The 27641-nt window shown below is 60.3% G+C and overlaps 2 protein-coding genes and 1 non-coding gene across 3 annotated transcripts; 2 read left to right on the top strand and 1 right to left on the bottom strand.

Moving 5' to 3' along the window:
* Window positions 1-567: 567 nt before the first annotated feature.
* On the bottom strand, window positions 568-2230 carry LOC138722349 (cathelicidin-B1-like). The gene is made up of 4 exons (XM_069860410.1): window positions 1819-2230; window positions 1037-1141; window positions 868-951; window positions 568-738 (listed from the first exon to the last, which is right to left on the bottom strand). The coding sequence occupies exons 1-4, from the start codon at window positions 2056-2058 to the stop codon at window positions 610-612; spliced, it is 558 nt and encodes a 185-aa protein (XP_069716511.1). The 5' UTR covers window positions 2059-2230; the 3' UTR covers window positions 568-609.
* A 4205-nt stretch (window positions 2231-6435) lies between these two features.
* TBRG4 (transforming growth factor beta regulator 4) lies at window positions 6436-26136 on the top strand. Its single transcript, XM_069859162.1, has 11 exons — window positions 6436-6450; window positions 7530-7999; window positions 9729-10046; window positions 12055-12226; window positions 13766-13923; window positions 17280-17390; window positions 18852-18996; window positions 19988-20230; window positions 21390-21501; window positions 23247-23361; window positions 25980-26136. Exons 2-11 carry the CDS (start codon window positions 7583-7585, stop codon window positions 26079-26081), a joined length of 1893 nt encoding a protein of 630 aa, XP_069715263.1. The 5' UTR covers window positions 6436-6450; window positions 7530-7582; the 3' UTR covers window positions 26082-26136.
* On the top strand, window positions 21069-21209 carry LOC138722382 (small nucleolar RNA SNORA5). Its single transcript, XR_011337696.1, has one exon. It is a non-coding gene; the product is annotated as a small nucleolar RNA SNORA5 (small nucleolar RNA).
* Window positions 26137-27641: the final 1505 nt, after the last annotated feature.

The raw sequence follows: 27641 nt of genomic DNA, 5'->3' as shown, positions 1-27641 counted from the left end.
GCCCTGGGATCCTCTTGGCTTGGCATGGTAGATTCTCCAGGACCTTGAGGACCATCCCCAACCCCAATAGAGAGTGTGGGTGGTGGCATTTCTCGTCCCTCTGGGGACACATCCCCTATATCCAAGGTGTCCCCAGCCCTGGGATCCCCTTGGCTGGTCATCGTGGGTTCTCCAGGACCTTGAGGACCATTCCCAACCCCAATAGAGACCGTGGGTGGTGACATTTCTGGGCCCTCTGGGGACACAGCCCCATTTTCCAAGGTGTCCTCAGCCCTGGGATCCCCTTGGCTGGCCATGGTGGGGTCTACAAGACCTTGAGGACCATCCCCAACCCCACTGGGGAACATGGTAGGTGGCATTTCTGGTCCCCTTGGGGACATGGCCCCACTTTCCAGGGTGTCCCCAACCCTGGGATCTCCTTGGTTGTCCACGGTGGGTTCTCCAGGACCTTGAGGACCATCCCCACCCCCTGCTGTGGCGCAGGGAGGACCGAGCGGCGCAGGGACCTTCAAGGCCCGTGGTGAGACCAGAAGCTTTGCAGGGACGTTTATTGCAAGCACGGAGCGTTGGCGGGGGACACACTGAGGGACACGTCGTGGTGTCACCTCCTCAAGGTTTGGAGGTTTGGAGGTTGAGTTTGTCCCGGATCCAGATGTTGCCGCATTGGAAGAAGCTCCTGAGACGTTCCTTGATGCCCCCCAAGAAATCCTTGAGCCTGGACGTGGGGAATCGGCCAAGCTGGGAGGAGAAGAAGCAGCGTCAAACCCTGAGGAGATGCTGGAGGTGGCCCTGGGGACGTTGGGAGGGGAGGGGGAGGCCAACCTTGGGGACACGGTGGGGACAACGCCGTTTCAAGCATCTTCTTACCGTGAGGGGGACCTTCTCGCAGGTGAGCTCCACCACGGGCTGCTGCTCCTCCAGGAAGACGAAGCCCCGGCACCGACTCACCCCCTGCGGAGAAGAAGATGGAGACGATGAGAAGAAGACCCTCGACCCCACCCCGTGCCTCGGTTTCCCCATCGGGCGGTCCCCTCACCCCCAGCCAGCGGGTCCTGCAGGCGGCGGTGGCCACTCCCGGTGCTCGACACGAGGTCTCCTCCATGGTGAAGCTCAGCTCCTGGCGCCGCCGCAGGTCACGGAGCTGGGAGAAGGTGCAGGACCCATCAGGAACCCAACAGCACCACCATGAAGCCCCAAACGGGATGGATCCCACCCCAGGAGGGACCACATCCAGCCTGGAGAGAGGTCAACCTCAACTTGGATGAGCTGCATCCTTGCAGAGGGTTGGATCCAACTCCAAGAGATGCCACATCCAGCCTGGAGATGCTCAACCTCAACTCCAACTTGGATGGTTCCATCCTTGAAGAGGGTTAGATCTAGACCCAAGAGGATCCACATCCAGCTTGGAGAGAGGTCCACCTCAACCTCAAGTTGGATGGGTTCCATCTTCATAGAGGGTTAGATCCAACCCCAAGAGGGACCACATCCAGCTTGGAGAGAGGTCCACCTCAACCCCAACTTGGATGGGTTCCATCTTCATAGAGGGTTAGATCTAGACCTAAGAGGATCCATATCCAGCCTGGAGAGAGGTCAACCTCAACCCCAACTTGGATGAGCTCCATTCTTGCAGAGGGTTGGATCCAACCCCAAGAGGATCCACATCCAGCTTGGAGAGAGGTCCACCTCAACTCCAACTTGGATAGGTCCCATCTTCACAGGGGGTTGGATCCAACCCCAAGACGAGGTGGCTTTGGCCTGGAGAAGGTCCAGGTCCTGCACCACAGTGCTTCTCTGGGCATGGAGATGCTCAAGACTCACCCAACCAGGCTGGGCTTGGACCTCCCGGAGCCGCAGGACGTAGGGACTGACACCTCTGCTGTTGAGGAGCTCCAGCACCGCCGAGATGGCGTCCTCATAGCTCACGTCCCACCGCGGGGACGTGGACGGCGAGATGGAGCCCATCTCCTCCCGTGTGGATCCACCATCTGGTGTCACCGTGGTGGCTCTGGCCAGCCCCACCAGCAGAAGAAGCAGCAGCAAGGCTCGGCACAGCCTCATCCTGCCTCTCGTGGTGACCCACCGTGCCGTGGAGACCTTTTATGGACCTTCTCACCGTTGTCCCCTCCCTTTGTGCCGCTGGGAAAGTCCCAGAAGCCGGCCAGAAGCCCAGCTTGTCCATCACTGGTCACCAGGTCCAGGTTGACAGCGATGACGTGGGACGTGTCCAGTCAACCAGGCCACGGAAGATGCTCTGGGGACCACAAGCCACCAACCAGGGCGAGGAGCACCTCGAGGTGACCCTCCCAGAGCCAAACCTGGGCTTGATGGGGACAGGGGGCCACCACGTTGGGTTCCTCACCCCCCTTTCTCCCCTGGGCTTGGATGAAGAAGCCACCCAACCGGGGCTTTCCAGCCCTCCGAGTGGTTTATGGGTGGGCGGAGCGGTGAAGATCCCTCACGGCAAGCAAGGTGGGTCTGAGCAAACATCAACTTTGGGAGCTGTCACCTTCTCCAAGGCCAAGCAGGAAGCTCCAGGAGGACCTCAAAGAAGCCTGTCCAGCAGATGACCCCTGGTTGCACCACCGTAAATAGAGGAGAAGCTCCAAGCCACCCAACAGGTTCAGAGTTCCTGGCAGGTGGAGCTCAGCAAACATGTTTCTCAAGGGCTTGTAAATCCGTGGTGGCATCTGGGAAGTCCCCAGGGGTGGGTCCTGTCACTCAGAGCCCAGGTTGGCCCTGGAAATCTTCCAAGTCCAGTCTTCCACGGAGAAGGGACCCCCCAGGTGGGATCATCTCATCCTTGACCAGGGTCACCTTGAGAACCTCCGGTGACGAGGACTCCACCGTGTCCCCCTGGGAGGTTCTTCTAGTGAACAACTGGGCTGACTCTACAACCTACGTTGAGATGAAGCCTCAACTTGCACCCATTGCGTCTCGTCTTCTCCACGTGGCTCCTTGAAAGCCTTTGAGGACTTGACTGCTGGGATAAGGTCCCCCCTACACCTTCTCCTCTCCAGGGAGAAGAAGCTCAACTCCTTCAGTCTTTGCTCCTGCAGGTGGTTCTCCTTCGAAATTCAATTCCATCCAAATGCTTCAGTTCCTTCCAAATCCTTGAGCTCCTCCAAATCCTTCAATTCCTTCCAAATCCTTCAGCTCATCCAAATCCTTCAATTCCTCCAAAATCCTTCAGTTCCTCCAAAATCCTTCAGTTCCTCCAAATTCTTCATTTCCTTCCAAATCCTTCAGCTCCTCCAAATTCTTCAATTCCTTCCAAATCCTTCAGATCCTCCAAATCCTTCAATTCCTTCCAAATCCTTCAGTTCCTCCAAATCCTTTGATTCCTCCAAATTCTTGAACTCATTCCAAATCCTTCAGTTCTTCTAAATCCTTGGAGAAAGTCCCTCCCCAGCATTCCTGGAGCCCCTTTGAGTCCTGGAAAGCCACCAGAGAACCTGGAAGTCCAGATGCTGCTGGAACCAACCTTTTGAAGAGAAGAGATGGAGGAGGTAGAGAAGATGTGGTTGATAGCGAAGAGCTCAGCAGAGGGTTGTGTCTGCGAGGTGGGTTTGGATGAGGAACCTTCACAATGGTGGGAAGGAGATGATGAGGTGATGGGGTATTCACAGAATCATTGAGGTTGGAAAGATCTCTCAGCTCACCCCGTCCAACCACCAGCCCAACCCCACCGTGTCTCCTAAACTGTGTCCCCAGGTGCCATGGACACGTGGTTTTCGACCCTCTCCAGGGATGGAGACTCCAGCACCTCCCTGGGCGGCTTCTGCCAGGGCTGGAGAACCCTTTCCATGAAGAAATTTCTCCTGATGTCCAATCTGAACCTGGCCTGGTGCAGCTCGAGGCCATCTCCTCTCATCCCACCCCTTGTTCCTGGGGAGAAGAGCCCAGCACCCACCTCACCACAACCTCCTTTGAGACAATGATGAGGCCTCCCCTCAGCCTCCTCTTCTCCAGGCTAACCAGCCCCAGGTTCCTCAGATGTTCCTCACAACCCTCGTTCTCCAGCCCCTTCCCCAGCTCCTGCAGAAACCAGGAACGGCCTCACCCCTTCCATGAAATCCCATAAACCCATTTTTTTTTGCACCAAAAAAGGGACCTTTTGGTCAATTTGAGTAGGACAACCCCACCTCCAGGCAGCTCCGGCCACCGCTGACTGGAAGAGGGAGTCCATGATCCCAAAATCTCAAAGCCGAGGAGCCCAACCGTGAGAAACACCTCGCTCATAAATCACCCTCTGGCTTTGTGTGGCCACCACGAGGTCGAGCGGCTCCTCCTCATTCCTCAAACCCTCGTAAGTCCTCGTCCTTGATTAGTTCCCACGGCCTGGAGAGCTTTGGATGATGAGAAAGGGGTCAAATGAGGTAGAACCTGGCCAAGCTTCCTGGTGACAACCTCACTGAGGACCCTGGAGAGGGGGGAGTCCTGAAAGGAGGTTGTGGAGAGGTGGTGGTCGGTTGAGAGCAACGGGATGAGGTTCCACCAGGAACTTGGGGCACAACAACCCTGGGCAGCTCCAGCCTAGGAGAAGGCTGGCTGGAAAGGGCCTGGAGGAGAAGGACCTGGGGGGGTTGGTTGGACAGGAGCCAGCAGGGGCCCAGGGGGCCAAGAAGGCCAAGGGCATCTTGGCTTGGAGCAGAGCCGGCGTGGCCACCAGGAGAAGCACAGGGATTGTCCTCACGGACTTGGTGAGGCCACAGCTCGAATCCTGGGGTCAGTTCTGGGTCCCTCACTCCAAGAAAGACCTTGAGGGGCTGGAGAACGTCCGGAGAAGGGAACGGAGCTGGGGAAGGGGCTGGAGAACAAGGGTTAGGAGGAGCAGCTGGGGGACCTGGGGCTGGTTAGCCTGGAGAAGAGGAGGCTGAGGGGAGACCTCATGGCTCTGTGCAGCTCCTGGAGAGGAGGTTGTGGTGAGGTGGGTGCTGGGCTCTTCTCCCAAGGAACAAGGGATGGGAGGAGAGGAGATGGCCTCAAGCTGCACCAGGGCAGGTTCAGATTGGACATTAGCAAATATTTCTTCATGAAAAGGTCTCTCAGGCCCTGGCAGAGGCTGCCCAGGAGGTGGTGGTGTCCCCATCCCTGGAGGGGTTTAGAAGATGGGCAGGTATCATACTCGGGGACTTTCAGCGCGGCCGGATCAGTGGTTGGGCCCAAAGACCTTGAAGATCTTTTCCAACCAAATCCATTTCGTGTTATTCTGTTCTCATGGAATGGTTTGGGTTGGAAGGGACCTCAAAGCCCATCCAGTTCCACCTCCTGCCATGGGCAGGAACACCTCCCACTGGATCAGGGGCTCCAAGCTCCATCCAACCTGGCCTTCAACACCTCCAGGGATGGAGCAGCCACAGCTTCTCTGGACAGTTGGGGCCAGGGCCTCCCCACCCTCATTTCTCCCTCAGATCTCATCTCAACGTTCTCTTTTTCAGCTTCAAACCCTTCCCCTCGCCCCATCCCTGATCCAGAGCCCCTCCCCAGCTTTCCCGGAGCCCCTTCCAGCCCTGGAAGCTGCTCCAAGTGCCCCTTGGAGCCTTCTCTTCTCCAGGCTGAGGAACCCCAACTCTCAGCGTGTCCTCCTGGGCTCCTCTCCAGGGCTGGGACGGGAGGGGACGGCCTCACGTCGCACCAGGCCAGCTTGAGGTTGGATTTTAGGCCCCTTCGAAAGGCGGCGAAGCCCTGGACGAGGCTCCCCAGGGGTTTGGTGGAACCTCCATCCCTGGAGAACATCCCAGAAGGTGCAAAGGTGGCACTCAGGGCCTCACCCCTTGACCTTAAAGCCCTTTTCCAAGCTCTACGACGCCATAACTCCCTTCTCCTCGCCCCGAGGAGCTGGGGGAGGGGGGGGAGGCCTCTTGAGGGGCCTCTTGAGGGCTTTGAGGGGGGACAAGGAGGAGAAGGGACACAGATAAAAGGCCCCCTCCACCCCGCCTCATTCATAGTCTTCAATGGCGCCGACTCAGCCAATGAGAACGCGCCCCTGAGCCCTAAGCCCCGCCCCTCACCCCATCTCAGCCAGTCAGAGCCCGCGCCCCGGGCCTAAGCCCCGCCCCCTCCGCCCTTCAGGTACTCAGAGCCCGCGCTCCTAGCCCCGCCCCCAATAAGCCTCAACGGCACCGCCTCAGCCAATGAGAAGCGGCGCCTGCGCTCCTCATCCCGCCTCTCGAGCGTCTCAGCCAATCAGAGCCCGCGATCCCAGTCCCGCCCCTTCCGTAGCCCTCTATGGCACCGCCTCAGCCAATGAGAACCCGCGCCTGCCACCCTGGCCCAGCCCCTCGCCCCGTCTAAGCCAATAAAACGCGAGTCTGCGCCCTAAGCCCCGCCCCTTTTCCCGCTGCCAGCCAATCAGCGCCCGCGCTCCGCCGGGAGCGGCGCGCCCTGATGACGTCGTCGGGCCGCGTCGCCCACCCTTGGCGGGCCCGGCGTGAGGCCCAGGCGGGAGAGGTCAGGGCGGGGCGGGCCCGGGGGGGGCCCTGAGGGGAGGGGAGCGGGTTTGGGGGGCTCTGAGGGGAATAGGTGGGAGGGGAAAGGGTTTGGGGGGCTCTGAGGGGAATAGCGGGGAGGGGAGCGGGTTTGGGGGGCTCTGAGGCGAATAGGGGGGAGGGGAAAGGGTTTGGGGGGCTCTGAGGGGAATAGGGGGGAGGGGAAAGGGTTTGGGGGGCTCTGAGGGGAATAGCGGGGAGGGGAAAGGGTTTGGGGGTCTCTGAGGAGAATTAGGGGAGTCGGGGATGGTGGGGAAGGATCTGGGGGGATCGGGAAAGGGTTTGGGGGGCTCTGAGGGAAAGGAGAAAGAGTTTTGGGGGTCTCTGAGGAGAATTGGGGGGGTCAGGGATGGAGGGGAAGGATCTGGGGGGACCGAGGGGATTGGGAAAGGATTTGGGGGGCTCTGAGGGGAATGGGGGGGAGGGGAAAGGGTTTGGGGGGGCTCTGAGGAGAATTAGGGGAGTCAGGGATGGAGGGGAAGGATCTGGGGGGATTGGGAAAGGGTTTGGGGGTCTCTGAGGGGAAGGAGAAAGGGTTTGGGGGGGCTGTGAGGGGAGTTAGGGGGGTCAGGGATGGAGGGGAAGGGTCTGGGGGGATCAGGAAAGGGTTTGGGGGGCTGTGAGGGGAGTTAGAGGGGTCGGGGATGGAGGGGAAGAGGCTGGACCCGGAGGAGTTGAGGAGAAGGAACCTCGGGGGGTGGAACAGAGCTTGGGGGGCTCTCAGCGGGGTGGGGGGCGGCCCCGAGAGGAACGACCTGGATTCTCGGGGGGCTCCGCGGGGAATCGGGTGAGGTTTGGCAGCCCAAACGCTGATCTGGGAGGGAGAATTTCCCAGAAAACCCGCTGGGAAGAGCCTCGTGGGGTGGAAAAAGAGCCCAGAGCCCCCTCCGTGCCGCCTCCACGCTTGCGTTTTACCCCTCGGGGTCTCGAAAACTTTTATTCCGTTTTCGCGTCGAGCGTCGCCGGTTGAAAAGCTCCTTCCCTGACTGGAGGTTGGCGGCTCAGCCTTAGTTTATCCTGGAAATTCTCCTCCTTTTCAAGGTTTTCCTTCTTTTTCTGCGATGCGGGGCTGAGTCCTCGGCCTCCCGCCCGCCATGGCGTCCCGCTTGGTGCGCTGCTGGCGCCGCGTCGGGGCCTTCGTTTCTTCTCCCGCCTTCCCGATTCTTCCGGTGACGCCGCGCGGGAAGATAACGACGCCGCGAGCTTCGCCTCGAGCGCCTTTCGCTTCGCTTCACGTCTCGGGCCCTTCGAGCAGGTCGGATGGCGTCTCGGTCAAAGAGGAGGTGGAGGAACCCAGGAGCCCGGAGCACAAAATGATCGTGGGCTTGATCGAAGCCGCCGCGAGCCCTCAAGAACTTCTCCAGTTGAGCCAACTCCACGTTCTCAACAGCAACGAAGCCTCCTTGGTCATTACTCAACTTTCCCGGCTCGCGGCGCAAAAAAAACTGGAAACGGGGAGTATTCTGCGAGATGAACGGTTCCAACAGCTCGTAGGCATCACGGATGATCAGGTAGGTTCTTTCCTTTCCTCAAAAAGGGTTTTGGGGGCGGAATATGAGGTGGGAAGGGGCTGGTGGCATCATGGATGATCAGGTAGGTTCTCTCCTTCCCACAAAAAGGATTTTGGGGCTAGAATATGAGGTGGGAAGGGGCTGGTGGCATCATGGATGATCAGGAAGGTTCTTTCCTTCCCACAAAAAGGATTTTGGGGCTAGAATATGAGGTGGGAAGGGGCTGGTGGCATCATGGATGATCAGGAAGGTTCTTTCCTTCCCACAAAAAGGATTTTGGGGGAGAATATGAGGTGGGAAGGGGCTGGTGGCATCATGGATGATCAGGAAGGTTCTCTCCTTCCCACAAAAAGGATTTTGGGGCTAGAATATGAGGTGGGATGGGGCTGGTGGCATCATGGATGATCAGGAAGGTTCTTTCCTTCCCACAAAAAGGATTTTGGGGGAGAATATGAGGTGGGAAGGGGCTGGTGGCATCATGGATGAACAAGTAGGTTCTCTCCTTCCCACAGAAAGGATTTTGGGGGTGAAGGAGACCATAAAGCAGCTTCCAGGACTCAAAGGGGCTCCAGGAATGGTGGGAAGGGGCTGTTTCCCAGGGCCTGGAGTGATAGGGTGAGGGGCAGTGGCTTGAAATTGGAAGGGGACGATTTAGATTAGACTTACGGAAGAAATTCTTCCCCATGAGGGTGAGGAGGCCCTGGAACAGGTTGCCCAGAGAAGCTGTGGCTGCTCCATCCCTGGAGGTGTTGAAGGCCACGTCGAATGGGGCTTGGAGCCCCTGATCCAGTGGGAGGTGTCCCTGCCCATGGCAGGAGGTTGGAACTGGGTGATCTTTGAGGTGTCTTCCAACCCAAACCATATATATGGTCACGTATATCATGTTAGGCTTGTCGATCAGGCTGTGTCACTTCAAGGGGACAACTGGGTGTCCTAAAAGAGGACTCTCGTCATCCCTTTCAGAGCTTTCATTAGAGCCAGAGCATCACTTGGCATCAAGGGCGACCAAATAGAATCCTAGAATCACAGAATCACCAGGTTGGAAGAGACCCACGGGATCATGGAGTCCAACCGTTCCCATCGATCACTGACCCGTGTCCCTCAGCACCTCGGCCACCCGGCCCTTCAACCCCTCCAGGGAAGGGGACTCAACCCCCTCCCTGGGCAGCCTCCGACAGGGACCAAGCACCCTTTCCAGGAAGAAATCTTTTCTGCTGTCCAACCTGAACTTGCTCTGGAGGAGCTTGAGGCCATTCCCTCTCGTCCTGTCCCCTGTCCCTTGGGAGAAGAGCCCAGCTCCCTCCTCTCCACAACCTCCTCTCAGGGAGTTGGAGAGAGCAACGAGGTCTCCCCTCAGCCTCCTCTTCTCCAGGTGGAACCACCCCAGGTCCCTCATCTACTCCTCCTAACCCTTGTTCTCCAGCCCCTCCCCAGCTCCGTTCCCTTCTCCAGACGTTCTCCAGCCCCTCAAGGTCTTTCTTGGAGTGAGGGACCCAGAACTGACCCCAGGATTCGAGCTGTGGCCTCACCAGCATCAAATCCAGAGGGAGAAGAACCTCCCTGGCCCTGCTGGCCACGCCGGCTCTGCTCCAAGCCAAGATGCCCTTGGCCTTCTTGGGCCCCTGCTGGCTCCTGTCCAACCAACCCCCCCAGGTCCTTCTCCTCCAGCCAGAAACACTGGTGTGTTGTCTCTGACCGACAGCTTTCTCGCCTTCCTCTTCCCTCCCAGATCTCTCAGGTGTGGAATAAAACCTTGGTGAACCTTCTGAAGAGCCTCTACTCGCTGGGGGTGGACGCGAAGAGGCGGGAGGTGCGCTCGGTGGAGCAGGAGGTGCTGTGGCGGCTGCGGCGTCTCACCTTCCGGCAGCTCGCCTCCCTGGCCGACTTCCTGGCCGTCAACCGAGGGAAGGAGAGCCCACTGCTCCACGAAGTCATCAAGAAGCTGGAGCTGCGCTGGACGGAGCTCGAGGGCACCCGGACGGTGGTGACGCTGATGAGCAAGGTCGGGCACATCTCCCCGGTGCTGATGGAGCGGCTGGAGGACAAGGTGAAGGGTTTGGGGGGCTCTTCTTTCTGCTTTTAAATAGGCCACGTCCTGCAGGTAGCAGCAGGAGAAGGGTTCGGTTCTTCAGGACGTGGATTCCACGCAGGCCACGCGCCAGGGTAGAATCAACAAAATCATTAGGGGTGGGGAAGACCTTTAAGATGATTGAGTTCAACCATAAACCCACCACTGCCAACTCCACCACCAAACCGTGGCCCTAAACGCCACATCCGTGTGGGTTTTTAACAACTCCAGGGATGGACACTCCACCTCCTCCCTGGGCAGCCTCTGCCAGGGCCTAGAGCCCTTTCCGTGAGGGCATATTTCCTAATATCCGATCTAAACCTCATGTGGCACAACTTGAGACCTTCTCGTCTTGGCCCATCCCTTGGGAGAAGAGCCCAGCAACCACCTCACCACAACCTCCTCTCCAGGAGCTGCACAGAGCCAGGAGGTCTCCCCTCAGCCTCCTCTTCTCCAGGCTAAACACCCTGAGGTCCCTCAGCTGCTCCTCGCAACCCTTGTTCTTCAGATCCTTCCCGAGCTCCGTTCCCTTCTCCAGACGTTCTCCAGCCCCTCAAGGTCTTTCTTGGAGTGAGGGACCCAGCACTGACCCCAGGATTCGAGGAGCGGCCTCCCCAGGGCCGAGGCCAGAGGGAGAAGAACCTCCCTGGCCCTGCTGGCCACGCCGGCTCTGCTCCAAGCCAAGATGCCCTTGGCCTTCTTGGCCCCCTGGGCCCCTGCTGGCTCCTGTCCAACCAACCCCCCCAGGTCCTTCTCCTCCAGGCCCTTTCCAGCCAGCCTTCTCCTAGGCTGGAGCTGCCCAGGGTTCTTGTGCCCCAAGTTCCTGGTGGAACCTCAGCCCGTTGCTCTCAGCCCATGGATCCAGCCTGTTCAGGTCCCTTTGGAGCCTCCCGACCCTCCAGCAGATCCAGCTCCCACCCAGCTCAGTGTCACCCCCAGACTTGCTCAGGGGGCCCTCGAGGCCTCCATCCAGGTCGTTGATGAAGACCCTGAGCAGGGCTGGACCCCGCAAGCCCTGGGGACCCCACTTGTCACTGGCCTCCAGCTGGAGGGAACTCCACCTCCCACCACTCTCTGGGCCCCCATTCAACCACTCTTCCACCCAGGAGCTCGTTCCCCCTTCCAGGCCCCAGGGTGACAGTTTCCTAAGCAGAATCCTGTGAGAAACCATCTCAAAGGCTTTGCTGAAGCCCAAGAAGATCCCTCCCCAGCCTTTCCCCCATCCAGTAGGTCACTTTGTCCTAGAAGGCCATCAGGTTGGTTTGACAAGACGTGCCTTTTGTGACCCCGTGTTGACTGGGCCTGATCACCCAGTTCTCTTCTTTTCTGGGTGTCCCCGTGTCCCTCTTTGTCCCCTCTGGAGCTCAACGTGTCCCTGTGGTGGTGGAAGGAACCGGCCTTTGGCTCGGAACCTCATGTCCCGTGCCTGGGCCTGGCCAAACAGCTGCCACAGCAACATCTGTAGCTCGTGAGCTCCAGTGTCCTTGTCCCTCAGCTCTGGGGAAGTCCAGAGGAGGCCACGGAGATGATGTGAGGGCTGGAGAACCTCCTGTACAAGGACAGGCTGAGAGTTGGGATGTTCAGGAGAAGAGAAGGCTCCAAGGAGACCTTAGAGCGGCTTCCAGAACCTGAAGGGGCTCCAGGAAAGCTGGGGAGTGGAGGGATTGGATGAGGGGAACAGTTTGAAGCTGAAAGAAGGGAGGTTGAGATGAGACCTTAAGAAGAAATTCTTCATGATGAGGCTGAGGAGGCCCTGGAACAGGTTGCCCAGAGAAGCTGTGGCTGCTCCATCCCTGGAGGTGTTGAAGGCCACGTTGGATGGAGCTTGGAGCCCCTGCTCCAGCGGGAGGTGTCCCTGCCCATGGCAGGGGTGGAACTGGCTGGGCTTTGAGGTCCCTTCCAACCCAACCCAACCATGGTTCTATGAATAAAGCCGGGATCTTCTCCTCTTTCCCTTTAACTCTTTGCTCAAAACATCTTCCATCAGGCTCTGGAAATCGCTGAGCAGTTCAACCCCGATGACATCCGGAAAATAACGCTGGCGCTCGCCTACCAGAACCGGCGCTGCGTTCCTCTGCTCCGAGCCTTGTCCTACCACCTCATTCAGAAGCACTCGGAGCTCAGCCTCAACGTCCTCATGGATCTCATTTTTGCCTATGGTAAGTGCCTCGGTGGCATCGGGACCTTCTGGATTATCCCTGTGGGACTCGAGTGGGGATTTGGTGGCTTTGCCACCACGACTGGTTGGGTGGGGGGTCCAGAAAGTGGTGGGAGGTGGAGTTCCCTCCAGCTGGAGGCCAGTGACAAGTGGTGTCCCCAGGGCTCAGGGCTGGGTCCAGCCCTGCTCAGGGTCTTCATCAACGACCTGGGTGAAGGCCTCGAGGGCCCCCTGAGCAAGTTTGGGGGTGACACTGAGCTGGGTGGGAGCTGGATCTGCTGGAGGGTTGGGAGGCTCCAAAGGGACGTGAACAGGCTGGATCCATGGGCTGAGAGCAACGGGCTGAGGTTCCACCAGGAACTTGGGGCACAAGAACCCTGGGCAGCTCCAGCCTAGGAGAAGGCTGGCTGGAAAGGGCCTGGAGGAGAAGGACCTGGGGGGGTTGGTTGGACAGGAGCCAGCAGGGGCCCAGGGGGCCAAGAAGGCCAAGGGCATCTTGGCTTGGAGCAGCCCTGGGGTGGCCAGCAGGAGAAGCACAGGGATTGTCCCCATGGACTTGGTGAGGCCACAGCTCGAGTCCTGGGGTCAGTTCTGGGTCCCTCACTCTAAGAAAGACCTTGAGGGGCTGGAGAACGTCTGGAGAAGGGAACGGAGCTGGGGAGGGGCTGGAGAACAAGGGTTAGGAGGAGTAGATGAGGGACCTGGGGTGGTTCCACCTGGAGAAGAGGAGGCTGAGGTACTTCAGGCTGGGTCCAGCTGATTTCTTTCCTCCCAAGATGTTCTGCCATCAAATTAATTCTTTTTTTTGCGAACGTTGAGTGCTGGATTCCTCCTCTTCAGCCCGTGAAGCGCTACAGAAGCGCTGGTGGTCGCTTAGGGCGGTGACAGCCACCTTGGTGACGTTCCTGACCCCAGGGTTAAACCAGAGCCAGCAGATCCTTGGTGGGGACAGAACCTGGGGCTTCATTAACAGCAGCGTAGTGCTAATTGTTTGTCTGGTTTGTGAACCTGAGCGTCTTGGCTCTCTAGCTCCTCTTCCTCGAGGAGCACGCGTGGTCCTGTTCTCCTCTTACTCTTGGTTGGGAGTGAAAGGCCACAGGAGCAGGGCTAAAGAACGCCAGGAGAGGCAAGGAGGAGCTCATCTTCAGTAGATCTTCTGGGTGGTGGCCTAGGTTGCCTAGATCCCCTCCCTGGAGGTGTTGAAGGCCACGTTTGATGGGGCTTGGAGCAACCTGATCCACTGGGAGGTGCTGCCCGTGGCAGGGAGGTGGAACTGGATGATCTTTGAGATCCCTTCCCACCCAACCCATTCAGGATTCTGGGATTAAAAGGTTGTGGGTGCAGCAGGACGTGACAGAGGTTTGATTTGACCAAAAAGGATGGGGCTGAGCCAACTGGGGGAGCTACTAAAGCTCTCCAAGCTTCCTTCGGTCCCAACAAACGGCTCCGTGCTCTCCCTTGCTCCGCTTCGGCCTTTCCAGGCGTGGCTCCCGTACCAGCTCCTCGTAAGCGGCTGCCGCTTTCTCTTTGCTCCTTTAAGGAAAACTGAATTTCCACCAGCCCCAGGTCTTCCAGAAGGTGGCCAGCGACCTGCACCCCCACGTCCCCAGCATGACGCCCGTCGAGGTGACGCGCTGCATCCGCTCCTTCGCCCTCCTCAAGTGGCTCAGCCTGCCGCTCTTCGAGGCCATCGCCCAGGTGAGGAGAAGGCTCGGGGCGTTGAGGAGAAGGCTCGGGGCGTTGAGGAGAAGGCTCGGGGCGTTGAGGAGAAGGCTCGGGGCGTTGAGGAGAAGGCTCGGGGCGTTGAGGAGAAGGCTCGGGGCGTTGAGGAGAAGGCTCGGGGCGGCGAGGAGAAGGCTCGGGGCGGCGAGGAGAAGGCTCGGGGCGGCGAGGAGAAGGCTCGGGGCGGCGAGGAGAAGGCTCGGGGCGGCGAGGAGAAGGCTCGGGGCGGCGAGGAGAAGGCTCGGGGCGTTGAGGAGAAGGCTCGGGGCGTTGAGGAGAAGGCTCGGGGCGTTGAGGAGAAGGCTCGGGGCGTTGAGGAGAAGGCTCGGGGCGTTGAGGAGAAGGCTCGGGGCGTTGAGGAGAAGGCTCGGGGCGTTGAGGAGAAGGCTCGGGGCGGCGAGGAGAAGGCTCGGGGCGGCGAGGAGAAGGCTCGGGGCGGCGAGGAGAAGGCTCGGGGCGGCGAGGAGAAGGCTCGGGGCGGCGAGGAGAAGGCTCGGGGCGGCGAGGAGAAGGCTCGGGGCGGCGAGGAGAAGGCTCGGGGCGGCGAGGAGAAGGCTCGGGGCGGCGAGGAGAAGGCTCGGGGCGGCGAGGAGAAGGCTCGGGGCGGCGAGGAGAAGGCTCGGGGCGTTGAGGAGAAGGCTCGGGGCGTTGAGGAGAAGGCTCGGGGCGTTGAGGAGAAGGCTCGAGGCGTTGAGGAGAAGGCTCGGGGCGTTGAGGAGAAGGCTCGGGGCGTTGAGGAGAAGGCTCGGGGCGTTGAGGAGAAGGCTCGAGGCGTTGAGGAGAAGGCTCGAGGCGTTGAGGAGAAGGCTCGGGGCGTTGAGGAGAAGGCTCGGGGCGTTGAGGAGAAGGCTCGGGGCGTTGAGGAGAAGGCTCGGGGCGGCGAGGAGAAGGCTCGAGGCGTTGAGGAGAAGGCTCGGGGCGTTGAGGAGAAGGCTCGGGGCGTTGAGGAGAAGGCTCGGGGCGTTGAGGAGAAGGCTCGGGGCGTTGAGGAGAAGGCTCGGGGCGTTGAGGAGAAGGCTCGGGGCGTTGAGGAGAAGGCTCGGGGCGTTGAGGAGAAGGCTCGGGGCGTTGAGGAGAAGGCTCGGGGCGTTGAGGAGAAGGCTCGGGGCGTTGAGGAGAAGGCTCGGGGCGGCGAGGAGAAGGCTCGGGGCGGCGAGGAGAAGGCTCGGGGCGGCGAGGAGAAGGCTCGGGGCGTTGAGGAGAAGGCTCGGGGCGTTGAGGAGAGGGCTCGGGGCGGCGAGGAGAAGGCTCGGGGCGGCGAGGAGAAGGCTCGAGGCGTTGAGGAGAAGGCTCGAGGCGTTGAGGAGAAGGCTCGAGGCGTTGAGGAGAAGGCTTGAGGCGTTGAGGAGAAGGCTCGAGGCGTTGAGGAGAAGGCTCGAGGCGTTGAGGAGAAGGCTCGAGGCGTTGAGGAGAAGGCTCGAGGCGTTGAGGAGAAGGCTCGAGGCGTTGAGGAGAAGGCTCGAGGCGTTGAGGAGAAGGCTCGAGGCGTTGAGGAGAAGGCTCGAGGCGTTGAGGAGAAGGCTCGGGGCGGCGAGGAGAAGGCTCGGGGCGGCGAGGAGAAGGCTCGGGGCGGCGAGGAGAAGGCTCGGGGCGGCGAGGAGAAGGCTCGGGGCGGCGAGGAGAAGGCTCGGGGCGGTGAGGAGAAGGCTCGGGGCGTTGAGGAGAAGGCTCGGGGCGTTGAGGAGAAGGCTCGGGGCGTTGAGGAGAAGGCTCGGGGCGTTGAGGAGAAGGCTCGGGGCGTTGAGGAGAAGGCTCGGGGCGGCGAGGAGAAGGCTCGGGGCGTTGAGGAGAAGGCTCGGGGCGTTGAGGAGAAGGCTCGAGGCGTTGAGGAGAAGGCTCGAGGCGTTGAGGAGAAGGCTCGGGGCGTTGAGGAGAAGGCTCGAGGCGTTGAGGAGAAGGCTCGAGGCGTTGAGGAGAAGGCTCGGGGCGTTGAGGAGAAGGCTCGAGGCGTTGAGGAGAAGGCTCGAGGCGTTGAGGAGAAGGCTCGAGGCGTTGAGGAGAAGGCTCGAGGCGTTGAGGAGAAGGCTCGAGGCGTTGAGGAGAAGGCTCGAGGCGTTGAGGAGAAGGCTCGAGGCGTTGAGGAGAAGGCTCGAGGCGTTGAGGAGAAGGCTCGAGGCGTTGAGGAGAAGGCTCGAGGCGTTGAGGAGAAGGCTCGAGGCGTTGAGGAGAAGGCTCGAGGCGTTGAGGAGAAGGCTCGGGGCGGCGAGGAGAAGGCTCGGGGCGGCGAGGAGAAGGCTCGGGGCGGCGAGGAGAAGGCTCGGGGCGGCGAGGAGAAGGCTCGGGGCGTTGAGGAGAAGGCTCGGGGCGTTGAGGAGAAGGCTCGGGGCGTTGAGGAGAAGGCTCGGGGCGTTGAGGAGAAGGCTCGGGGCGTTGAGGAGAAGGCTCGGGGCGGCGAGGAGAAGGCTCGGGGCGTTGAGGAGAAGGCTCGGGGCGTTGAGGAGAAGGCTCGGGGCGTTGAGGAGAAGGCTCGGGGCGTTGAGGAGAAGGCTCGGGGCGGCGAGGAGAAGGCTCGGGGCGGCGAGGAGAAGGCTCGGGGCGGCGAGGAGAAGGCTCGGGGCGGCGAGGAGAAGGCTCGGGGCGGCGAGGAGAAGGCTCGGGGCGGCTCGGAGGGGGCTCGGGGCGGCTCGGAGGGGGCTCGGGGCGGCTCGGAGGGGGCTCGGGGCGGCTCGGAGGGGGCTCGGGGCGGCTCGGAGAGGGCTCGGGGCGGCTCGGAGGGGGCTCGGGGCGGCTCGGAGGGGGCTCGGGGCGGCTCGGAGGGGGCTCGGAGGGGGCTCAGAGAGGGCTCGGGGCGGCTCGGAGAGGGCTCGGGGCGGCTCGGAGGGGGCTCGGGGCGGCTCGGAGGGGGCTCGGGGCGGCTCGGAGAGGGCTCGAGATGGTGTAGAACCCACAATCCTTCCCGGTTTCCAGGAAATCCAAACCATTTTCCAGCCCTGACCTCTCCGGAGCCGCTCTCTGCGATGTCCCCGCTGGTTTCTCAAGCCAGGCGGCGGCTTTAATCGAGTCCGACAGGACTCGCGGCTCGTTTTCCATGGGAAATCAGGAATCTACGCGGAGCCTCCGCTCCCGAGCGTCAGAGCAGCTTCTCTCCCTTCCCAGTTTCTCTGCCTGCGCTTTTGCATCCATCCTGGGCCACTGGGAATATTCCAGAGCTTTCTTTCCGCTCCCAATTTTCCCTCGTGCCACGATAAAACCCCCAGGGAAGCACGAAAAGACCTTTCGCTCGCGTTTTCCCACCTTACCGTGTTTCTCGGCTGGTGTTTCCAATCTTTTCCTCTCTCTGCTCGGTCCGGATGGACCCAAACCTCTTGAGTTTGTCCTCTTTTCTCTTCCAGTACGTCCTCGACAACCCCAAGCGGCTGTCGGTCACCCAGCTCTGCAGCGTCATCTTATCTTTCGCTCGCCTCAACTTCCAGCCTAGCGGATGCGAGGAATTCTTTAACACGGTAAACGGCTCCTACGCTCGCTGTGAGTCCTCCTTCCCCGTCTCGGTCACCTGGCCTGCAGCGGGAAGGCCGCGCGTCCCCTCGTACGGTCGGGAGGCTCCAAAGGGACCTGAACAGGCTGGATCCATGGGCTGAGAGCAACGGGCTGAGGTTCCACCAGGAACTTGGGGCACAAGAACCCTGGGCAGCTCCAGCCTAGGAGAAGGCTGGCTGGAAAGGGCCTGGAGGAGAAGGACCTGGGGGGGTTGGTTGGACAGGAGCCAGCAGGGGCCCAGGGGGCCAAGAAGGCCAAGGGCATCTTGGCTTGGAGCAGAGCCGGCGTGGCCAGCAGGGCCAGGGAGGTTCTTCTCCCTCTGGCCTCGGCCCTGGGGAGGCCGCTCCTCGAATCCTGGGGTCAGTGCTGGGCCACTCACTCCAAGAAAGACCTTGAGGGGCTGGAGAACGTCTGGAGAAGGGAACGGAGCTGGGGAAGGGGCTGGAGAACAAGGGTTGTGAGGAGCAGCTGAGGAACCTGGGGGGGTTCAGCCTGGAGAACAGGCTGGAGGTTCTGGAACACGCGTAGGCCCAGATTTAAGACTGGAGGTGGGACTTGAGGGTCCAACGTAGCTTTGCTGGCACAGCTGGAAGAGGAAACTCGGTTCCTACAGCAGCCCCAGAACCCAATTTGGACACGAGAGGGTATCACAAGATGGTTCCTCTTGCTGGTAGTTTTCTCCACCAGCAGGAGATCCGTGAAGACAACCAGCCAGGATTTTGCTCACCAGGATATTTTCCCGATGCTGACCCGGAAATTTGCTTCGTTGAGACCCAGAGATTTTGATCTCGGCTCCTGTCCTCCAGCTTCTACCGCAGGAGCCCATTGGCCTGCAGGGTTGAGTTTTGCTCGCCCCGTTTTTAGCTCTAAACCCTCTCTGGGGCATCTGCACCTGGTTGGGGTGGAGGTTGTGGAGCTCAAAGCCCAGGAGGCCAAACTGAGGGGCAGGACAGAGCATCTGGGAGCTAATTAAATGCTGGGAGTTAACGATGGAGCGTCCTATCTCCTATTGCTTGGGACTGGGGGGTTAAAGAGGGCGCAGATGCTTCTCTGGGGTGATAAACCTCAGGAGTTCATCTCTAGCACCAAGGAAAACACAGCTAAGGGTTGTCACCTCCAGCTCTGGAGCCTGGAGAGTGGTGGGAGATGGAGTTCCCTCCAGCTGGAGGCCAGTTCCAAGTGGGGTCCCCAAGGGACTCAACACTGAGCCTGGTGGAACCTCATCCCGTTGGTCTCAGCTCATGGATCCAGCCTGTTCCGATCCCTTTGGAGCCTCCTAACCCTCCAGCAGATCCACGAATAACCCTGCGGGAGAAGCAGCTCTAGGAGGCCGCGGCCCAGCAGACGCCCCTCAGGGCCGCGTCGAGCTGCGCGGTGACCGCGGGATGGAGGCAGCGAGCTGAGCTCTTTGATGTTTCCCTCTGCAGGTCCACGAGGAGCTTCAGGGCCAGCTGGACAGCCTGGATCGTCCCCTGCTGACCGAGCTGGTGTGGTCGCTCTGCGTGCTGCAGCAGGCCAGGGCTCCCTACCTGCAGCGAGTGCTGGCGCCCGACTTCCACGCTTGGATCCGAGGTGAGCCGGGCGCCTCTTGCCGCTGGGATGGGGACCGAGACCCTCGGGCCTGCCGCACGGAGGGGGGATATCGAGCCTGGGCCAGCGGGGCACCGGCCGGTGGCCCCAGCGCCTCGGCCACCCGGCCCGCAAACCCCTCACGGAAGGGGACTCGACCCCCTCCCTGGGCAGCCTCGGACAGGGACCAATCACCCTTTCCAGGAAGAAATTCATCCTGATGTCCAACCTGAACTTGCTCTGGTGGAGCTTGAGGCCGTTCCCTCTCGTCCTGTCCCCTGTCCCTTGGGAGAAGAGCCCAGCTCCCTCCTCTCCACAACCTCCTCTCAGGGAGTTGCAGAGAGCAATGAGGTCTCCCCTCAGCCTCCTCTTCTCCAGGCTGAAGCCCCCCAGATCCCTCACCTACTCCTCCTAACCCTTGTTCTCCAGCCCCTCCCCAGCTCCGTTCCCTTCTCCAGACGTTCTCCAGCCCCTCAAGGTCTTTCTTGGAGTGAGGGACCCAGCACTGACCCCAGGATTCGAGCTGTGGCCTCAGCAGCATCAAATCCAGAGGGAGAAGAACCTCCCTGGCCCTGCTGGCCACGCCGGCTCTGCTCCAAGCCAAGATGCCCTTGGCCTTCTTGGCCCCCTGGGCCCCTGCTGGCTCCTGTCCAACCAACCCCCCCAGGTCCTTCTCCTCCAGGCCCTTTCCAGCCAGCCTTCTCCTAGGCTGGAGCTGCCCAGGGTTCTTGTGCCCCAAGTTCCTGGTGGAACCTCAGCCCGTTGGTCTCAGCCCATGGATCCAGCCTGTTCAGGTCCCTTTGGAGCCTCCCAACCCTCCAGCAGATCCAGCTCCCACCCAGCTCAGTGTCACCCCCAAACTCGCTCAGGGGGCCCTCGAGGCCTCCATCCAGGTCGTTGAGGAAGACGTCAAGCGTAGGCATGGGATGAAGAGTAAGGCCCCGCTCTGCGCTAGGGCTCGGCCTGCATCTCTAATCCTGCTTCTCTCCTCCAGGTGATGAGTCCCGCAAGGCCCAGAGCCTCCAGCTGAAGCTCACCCACGTCAACGCTGCCGCCAAGCTGGAGAGCCCCGGCTACCAGGGGCCGTTCCTGCCTGCGGAGATGCTGAGCACCGTGGAACCGGGAGCAGAGAAGGTGACCCAGCTGCAGAGCAGCCTCCGGGAGGCCTTGGTGGGCGTGCTGGGCGGCCAGGACCACGGGCGCTTTGATGTCCACACCATCTACGGGTGGCGCATCGGTGAGTGGGTCCTCTCCCCGCTTCCATCGGGCTCTGCCTCGCCGAGAGAGCTTGAGGTTGACCTTGAGAGCTTGGATGGGGCTACCAGGCTTTATCCCTCTGCTCTGGTGAGACCTCAGCTGGAGGCCTGGGTCCAGCTCTGGAGTCCCGAGCGCAGGAAGGACGCGGAGCTGTTGGAGCGAATCCAGAGGAGGCCACGGAGATGATCCAAGGGCTGGAGAACCTCCCGTAGGAGGCCAGGCTGAGAGAGTTGGGGTTGTTCAGCCTGGAGAAAAGGCTCTTGGGAGACTTTAAAGCAGCTTCTAGGGCTGAAAGGGCTCCAGAAAAGCTGGGGAGGGACTTTTTCCGAGGGTCTGGAGTGATGGGATGGGTGGAAACGGCTTGAAATTGGAAGGGAGAAGATTTAGATGAGGCGTTAGGAAGAAATTCTTCACTAAGGGGGTGCTGAGGCCCTGGAAGAGGTTGCCCAGAGAAGCTGTGGCTGCTCCATCCTTGGAGGTGTTGAAGGCCACGTTGGATGGAGCTTGGAGCCCCTGATCCAGTGGGAGGTGTCCCTGCGTGGCAGGAGGTGGAAGTGGATGCTCTTTGAGGTCCCTTCCAACCCAACCCCTTCCTTGATTCCATGATTCCAACTTGCCATGAACCAAACCCCCCGATCCCATCCCTGGAGGGTTTGAAGGCCGCGTTGGATGGAGCTTGGAGCCACCTGCTCCAGTGGAAAGGACCCGCTGGATGGTGGAGCCCAACCCTTCCCATCAACCACTAACCCGCGTCCCCGAGTGCCTCGTCCACCCGTCTTTCAAACATCTCCAGCCCAGGTGGCTCCACCACCTCCCCGCGCAGCCCCGTCAAATTCGATCCCCGCCTCCTCCGTGACAGGGACCGGCCAAGCGGCTGCTACAGCATCTTCCGTGCTCCGTGAGTCCCGCGGCCCCTTCCCGTGGGGCTCCTGGGGGATGAAACCAGGCCACGGACACGTCTTCTCGAGGAGAAGACGCTTGAGACGCCGACGCTGCCCTGAGGCCGTGCCGGGAGGGTCGCAGAGCTGCTCCGTGGCTTCCACCAGGCCAGGATTTTTGGGAATGAAGCAGAACCTCGAGTTCTTTCTCAGTCCGGGTGCATCTCAAGACTCTCCTCATGTTCCCTCCTCTCCCTGCAGATGCCGAGATGCTGCTGACCAGCGAGAATAAACCTCTCCCTCTGAAGGATTTCGTTGCTCCTCATCTGCTCCGCTTGGAAGGAACGAAACCGCTGCCTCCAGGCGCCCGGAGGTGAGTTTTTTGGGCTCGAGCTCACGGGGAAGCTTCTATCTTTGTGCCAAGGACACCGTTCCCAGCTCCATCCCTCCTCAGTTTTAGGATTGGGGAGCGTGGCTATGGGATGGAAATTGGGATGAGGCTGGGCTGGTTCCTCCAGGGTCACAGCTTGGAGCCGGGGGCTGCTCCGGGCAGGCAAATCTCAGAGAGGGAGCCACGCTCCGGCCTTGAAAAATGGTTCTTTCTCCAAGGAGAGAGCCTGGAAACGGCTCCGCTGGCCGCCGGGCCTGGGCTGTGGATAAATCCTGCGCTTTTTCCAGGGAAAGTCATGGAGCAGGAGATCTTGGGTGCGATCGTGAAGCACGTGCAAGAGAACCGGGTGGTCAGGCCCAGTCCGCACGGGGTCACAAAAGGCAGGTCTGGCCAGACTAACCTGGTCGCCTTCTGTGACAAAGTGACTGGGCTGCTGGATGAGGGGAAGGCTGTGGATGGATCTTCCTGGGCTTCAGCAAAGCCTTGGACACAGTTTCTCACATCATTCTGCTTGAGCAACTGTCACCTCGGGCCTGGACAGGGGAACGATCTCCTGGGTGGAGAACTTGTTGGCTGGAGGGCCCAGAGAGTGGTGGGAGGTGGAGTTCCCTCCAGCTGGAGGCCAGGGACAAGTGGTGTCCCCAGGGCTCAGCGCTGGGTCCAGCCCTGCTCAGGGTCTTCATCAATGACCTGGATGGAGGCCTCGAGGGCCCCCTGAGCAAGTTTGGGGGTGACACTGAGCTGGGTGGGAGCTGGATCTGCTGGAGGGTCGGGAGGCTCCAAAGGGACCTGAACAGGCTGGATCCATGGGCTGAGAGCAACGGGCTGAGGTTCCACCAGGAACTTGGGGCACAAGAACCCTGGGCAGCTCCAGCCTAGGAGAAGGCTGGCTGGAAAGGGCCTGGAGGAGAAGGACCTGGGGGGTTGGTTGGACAGGAGCCAGCAGGGGCCCAGGGGGCCAAGAAGGCCAAGGGCATCTTGGCTTGGAGCAGAGCCGGCGTGGCCAGCAGGGCCAGGGAGGTTCTTCTCCCTCTGGATTTGATGCTGGTGAGGCCACAGCTCGAATCCTGGGGTCAGTTCTGGGTCCCTCACTCTAAGAAAGACCTTGAGGGGCTGGAGAACATCTGGAGAAGGGAACGGAGCTGGGGAGGGGCTGGAGAACAAGGGTTAGGAGGAGCAGGTGAGGGACCTGGGGGGGTTCAGCCTGGAGAAGAGGAGGCTGAGGGGAGACCTCATTGCTCTCTGCAACTCCCTGAGAGGAGGTTGTGGAGAGGAGGGAGCTGGGCTCTTCTCCCAAGGGACAGGGGACAGGACGAGAGGGAATGGCCTCAAGCTCCACCAGGGGAGGCTCAGGCTGGACATGAGGAGAAGATACTTCACAGAAAGGGTGATTGGTCCCTGTCGGAGGCTGCCCAGGGAGGGGGTTGAGTCCCCTTCCCTGGAGGGGTTTAAGGGCCGGGTGGCCGAGGTGCTGAGGGACACGGGTCAGTGATTGATGGGGATGGTTGGACTCCATGATCTGGTGGGTCTCTTCCAACCTGGTGATTCTATGATTCTATTCTATGATTGAGCGGCTTCTCCGCTAGCTCGGAGGAGGAGAACGGCTCGAGCGAGGTGGACCTGTGGCGCGGGGCGGCCGACAGAGCTTCTCCTGGGGCTCCTTGGGGGGGTTCGAGGCGGCGTTGCCACCTCCGAGGGTCAGCGTCGATCCCTCCTGCGTCTCCCAGGGTCGCCTTCCTCCGCTGGGAGTTCCCCAACTTCAGCAACAGAAGCAAAGATCTCCTGGGCCGCTACGTCATGGCCCGGCGACACATCCAGGCCGCCGGCTTCCTCGTGGTGGACGTGAGTAGCCGCGGGAGACAGAGGGAACGCGGATTCCGTGGAAACGGGGGAGCAGACGCCTTCTGCTGGAGTAGAAAAGGCTCTCGAGGAGACCTTAGAGCAGCTTCCAGGATGGAAAGGGGCTCCAGGAAAGCTGGGAGGGACTTTTTCCACGGGGCTGGAGTGACAGGACGAGGCGGGGTGGCTTGAAATTGGAAGGGAGAAGATTTAGATTAGACGTGAGGAAGAAATTCTTAACTGTGAGGGCGGGGAGGCCCTGGAACAGGTTGACTAGAGATCATGTGGCTGCCCCATCCCTGGAGGTGTTGAAGGCCACGTTGGATGGAGCTTGGAGCAACCTGATCAGTGGGAGGTGTCCGTGCCCATGGCTGGGGTGGAACTGGATGATCTTTGAGGTCCCTTCCAACCCAACCCATTCCTTGGTTCCATGATTCCAACTTGCCATGAACCAAACCCCTAGATCCCATCCCTGGAGGTGTTGAAGGCCACGTTGGATGGAGCTTGGATCACCCTGCTCCAGTGGGAGGTGTCCCGGCCCATGGCAGGGGTGGAACTGGATGATCTTTGAGGTCCCTTCCAACCCATTTATGGTTCCATGAGTCTAACTTGCCATGAAGCAAACCCCCAGATCCCATCCCTGGAGGTGTTGAAGGCCACGTTGGATGGAGCTTGGAGCCTCTGATCCTGTGGGAGGTGTCCCTGCCCACAGCAGGAGGTGGAACTGGATGATCTTTGAGGTCCCTTCCAACCCATTTATGGTTCCATGATTCTAACTTGCCATGAAGCAAACCCCCAGATCCCATCCCTGGAGGGGTTGAAGGCCACGTTGGATGGAGCTTGGATCACCCTGCTCCAGTGGGAGGTGTCCCTGCCCATGGCTGGGGTGGAACTGGATGATCTTTGAGGTCCCTTCCAACCCATTTATGGTTCCATGATTCTAACTTGCCATGAAGCAAACCCCCAGATCCCATCCCTGGAGGGGTTGAAGGCCACGTGGATGGAGCTTGGAGCCTCTGATCCAGTGGGAGGTGTCCCTGCCCACGGCAGGAGGTGGAACTGGATGCTCTTTGAGGTCCCTTCCCACCCAACCCATTCCAGGATTCCTGAGGAGATACCAGCTTCGCTTCTGGGTCACGCCGAGCGAGGCAGAGCCCCGGTTGAGCTCCAAACTCTCCTTGCTGCCCTCGTCCCCGTGCCAGGTGGCTCAGCAGGTCCCGTCCTGCCCTGCCGGCGCCGGGATTAACCGCCGTGACCCCCTTGAGGCCACCTGGAAGGCAGCCGGACGGCGGCACGAGGGGTTTAGCGGTCAGCGAGGAGGACAGCAGACGAGCTCTTAGGGCGCTGATCCCCTCTTCTCCGCAGGGTCATGTATTAATTAGCTTCCTGGAGGTAATTAGCCTCGGGAATTAGCCCGAGCCGCGCGGCTCGGTCACCCTAGAGCCGCGTCATGGTCACCCCGAGGGTGTGATTCCCCCTTCTCCACTGGGACCCCGAGCTCCGGCGCTTCCCCAGCCGCCTCCCCCCGTCCCTCGGCGCTCGTGATTTGAGCCTCGTGCGAAGAGAGATTTGAGGGGGGGAGCACTGGGTCTCCTGGCTGGTGGTGGAATTCCTGCCCCACGAGGAGGAGGAGGAGATGGAGGAGAAGAAAGAGGAGAAGGAGAACGATAAGGAGGAGGAGGAGGAGAAGTAGTTGGTGGAGGAGGAGATGGAGGAGAAGAAAGAGGAGAAGGAGAACAATGAGGAGGAGGAAAAGGAAAAAAAGGAGGAGGAGAAGTAGGAGAGGGAGGAGAAGAAAGAGGAGAAGGAGAACAATAAGGAGGAGGAGAAGGAGAACAATAAGGAGGAGGAGGAGAAGTAGGAGAGGGAGGAGGAGAAGGAGGAGGAGGAGGAGAGAAGAGGAGGAGGAGAAGAAAGAGGAGAGAAGAGGAGGAGGAGGAGAAGAAAGAGGAGAAGGAGAGAAGAGGAGGAGGAGAAGAAAAAGGAGGAGGAGGAGAAGTAGGAGAGGGAGGAGGAGATGGAGGAGAAGAAAGAGGAGAAGGAGAAAGGAGGAGGAGAAAAGAGGAGGAGGAGGAGAAAAGAGGAGGAGGAGGAGAAAAAAGGAGGAGGAGGAGGAGATGGAGGAGGAGGAGGAGATGGAGGAGAAGGAGGAGGAGGAAAAGGAGGAGAAGGAGGAGGAAGAGAAGGGGATGGAGAAGGAGGAGGTGAAGAAGGAGGAAGGAGATGGAGGAGAAGAAAGAGGAGAAGGAGAACAATGAGGAGGAGGAGGAGAAAGAGGAGAAGAAAGGAGAAGGAGAACAATAAGGAGGAGGAGAAGGAGGAGGAGGTCTTTTCCAACCTGATGATTCTATGATTCTATGAACTTGCTGTCAACCAGGACCACAAGACCCCATCCCTGGAGGTGCTGAAGGCCAGGTTGGATGGGGCTGGGAGCCCGTGATCCAGTGGGAGGTGTCCCTGCCTGTGGCTGTGGGTTGGAACTGGCTGGGCTTCGAGGTCCCTTCCAACCCATTCCATGATTCCATGGAGATCAAAATCGGTTACAGATGCCAAACGCGGGACCTGGTTGCGTGTCCCCAGGCTCTGACGATTATCTCCACTCCTTTTCTTCTCCACCGCAGGTTCCACACTACGAGTTCCTGGACCTGAAGCTGGAGCGGCAGCGGGCAGCCTACCTCAAAGACAAACTCAACAAGGCCATGGCCAAGGAGCTGGCGACTTAACCGCGTCTGTGTTAGAACCGTGTTCCAATAAACCCGGCACGGGACAGTGACAGGATTCGTGGGGTGGTTGGCGTCGGCCACCTGGCTTTGCTGCTTCTCGTCCTTTCGGGTCCCTCACTCCAAGAAAGACCTTGAGGGGCTGGAGAACGTCTGGAGAAGGGAACGGAGCTGGGGAGGGGGCTGGAGAACAAGGGGTGTGAGGAGCAGCTGAGGGACCTTGGGGGGGTTTAACCTGGAGAAGAAGAGGCTGAGGGGAGACCTCATGGCTCTCTGCAGCTCCTGGAGAGGACGTTGTGGTGAGGTGGGTGCTGGGCTCTTCTGCCAAGGGATGAGATGAGAGGAGAAATGGCCTCAAGCTGCACCAGGGCAGGTTCAGATTGGACATCAGGGGACATTTCTTCATGGAAAGGGTTCTTGGACCGCAGCAGAAGCTGCCCAGGGCGGTGGTGGAGTCCCCATCCCTGGAGATGTTCAGGCTGATGAGCTGCTCATGCATCTGGTTTGGTCGTGGACAGGTTTGGTCGGACACAATGACCTCTGAGGTCTTCTCCAAGCGATTCTATGACTTGAATACCAGGTTGGAAAAGACCTTTTGAGATCATCCCGTCCAACCATCGCTGTCCACGGCCAAACCCGATCCCTAAGCAGCTCATCCACCCTCCTCAACCCCTCCAGGGATGGAGACTCCACCACCACCTCCCTGGGCAGCCTCTGCCAGGGCCGGAGAGACCTTTTGGTGAAGAAAGATTCCCCGATGTCCAACCTGAACCTGTCCTGGTGCAGCTTGAGGCTGTTTCCTCTCCTCTTCCCCCTTGGCAGAAGATGCTGGGACTCCCCGGGTGGGACCTTGCTCGCCTCAGCTCCCAGCGGGCGGCAGCTTAGGATTAATCTCCATCCCAGCTTCTCGTATTCCACTTCTATTAAGAGGGCTTCGTCTCCTGCCCTTTGTCCCCAAGAAGGGAGGGACTGACCCCCCTCGCCCCAGCAGCCGCGCGCGGTGGCCCCGTGGCCCCCAGAGCACGTGGCGGGGGCCGAGGTGGGTGAGGAAGCCCCCTCCTTGCCGTGACGCACCGGAGCCGGCTGCCAGGAAAGGGCTTTGGGGATGGATTAGCCGCCAGCTGGCCTGGAGGCCGCTTCTGCCGCTTCTCCAGCCCTTCCGTGTCGTAGAAGAACGGGGTTGGGGTGGAAGGAACCTCGAAGATCATCTGCTTCCACCCCCTGCCCTGAGCAGGGACACCTCCCACTGGAGCAGGGTGATCCAAGCCCCATCCGACGTGGCCTTCAACCCCTCCAGGGGTGGGATCTGGGGGTTCTGGTTCATGGCAAGTTAGAATCATGGAATGATGGATTGGGTTGGGTTGGAAGGGACCTCAAAGATCATCCAGTTCCATCCCTGTCCTGGGCAGGGACACCTCCCACTGGATCAGGGACTCCAAGCTCCATCCAACGTGGCCTTCGACCCCTCCAGGGATGGGATCTGGGGGTTCTGGTTCACGACAAGTTAGAATCATGGAATGAGTTGGGTTGGAAGGGACCTCAAAGATCATCCAGTTCCATCCC

This window comes from Phaenicophaeus curvirostris, chromosome 6 (genome assembly GCF_032191515.1).
Source record: "Phaenicophaeus curvirostris isolate KB17595 chromosome 6, BPBGC_Pcur_1.0, whole genome shotgun sequence".
Classification (NCBI taxonomy): Eukaryota; Metazoa; Chordata; class Aves; order Cuculiformes; family Cuculidae; genus Phaenicophaeus; species Phaenicophaeus curvirostris.
This window is presented reverse-complemented; position numbering and strand designations above follow the sequence as displayed.

What these genes read in the sequence shown, in the direction of transcription:
- LOC138722349 (XM_069860410.1), bottom strand. Translation starts at nt 2,058, where the DNA reads ATGAGGCTGTGCCGAGCCTTGCTGCTGCTTCTTCTGCTGGTGGGGCTG. An exon ending in TCCAAGCCCAGCCTGGTTGG is followed by an intron (nt 1,142 to 1,818) that starts GTGAGTCTTGAG and finishes ACCTTCTCCCAG; the next exon opens with CTCCGTGACCTGCGGCGGCG. An exon ending in GCGAGAAGGTCCCCCTCACG is followed by an intron (nt 739 to 867) that starts GTAAGAAGATGC and finishes TTCTCCTCCCAG; the next exon opens with CTTGGCCGATTCCCCACGTC.
- TBRG4 (XM_069859162.1), top strand. Translation starts at nt 7,583, where the DNA reads ATGGCGTCCCGCTTGGTGCGCTGCTGGCGCCGCGTCGGGGCCTTCGTT. An exon ending in TGGAGCGGCTGGAGGACAAG is followed by an intron (nt 10,047 to 12,054) that starts GTGAAGGGTTTG and finishes ATCTTCCATCAG; the next exon opens with GCTCTGGAAATCGCTGAGCA. An exon ending in GCGAGGAATTCTTTAACACG is followed by an intron (nt 17,391 to 18,851) that starts GTAAACGGCTCC and finishes TTCCCTCTGCAG; the next exon opens with GTCCACGAGGAGCTTCAGGG.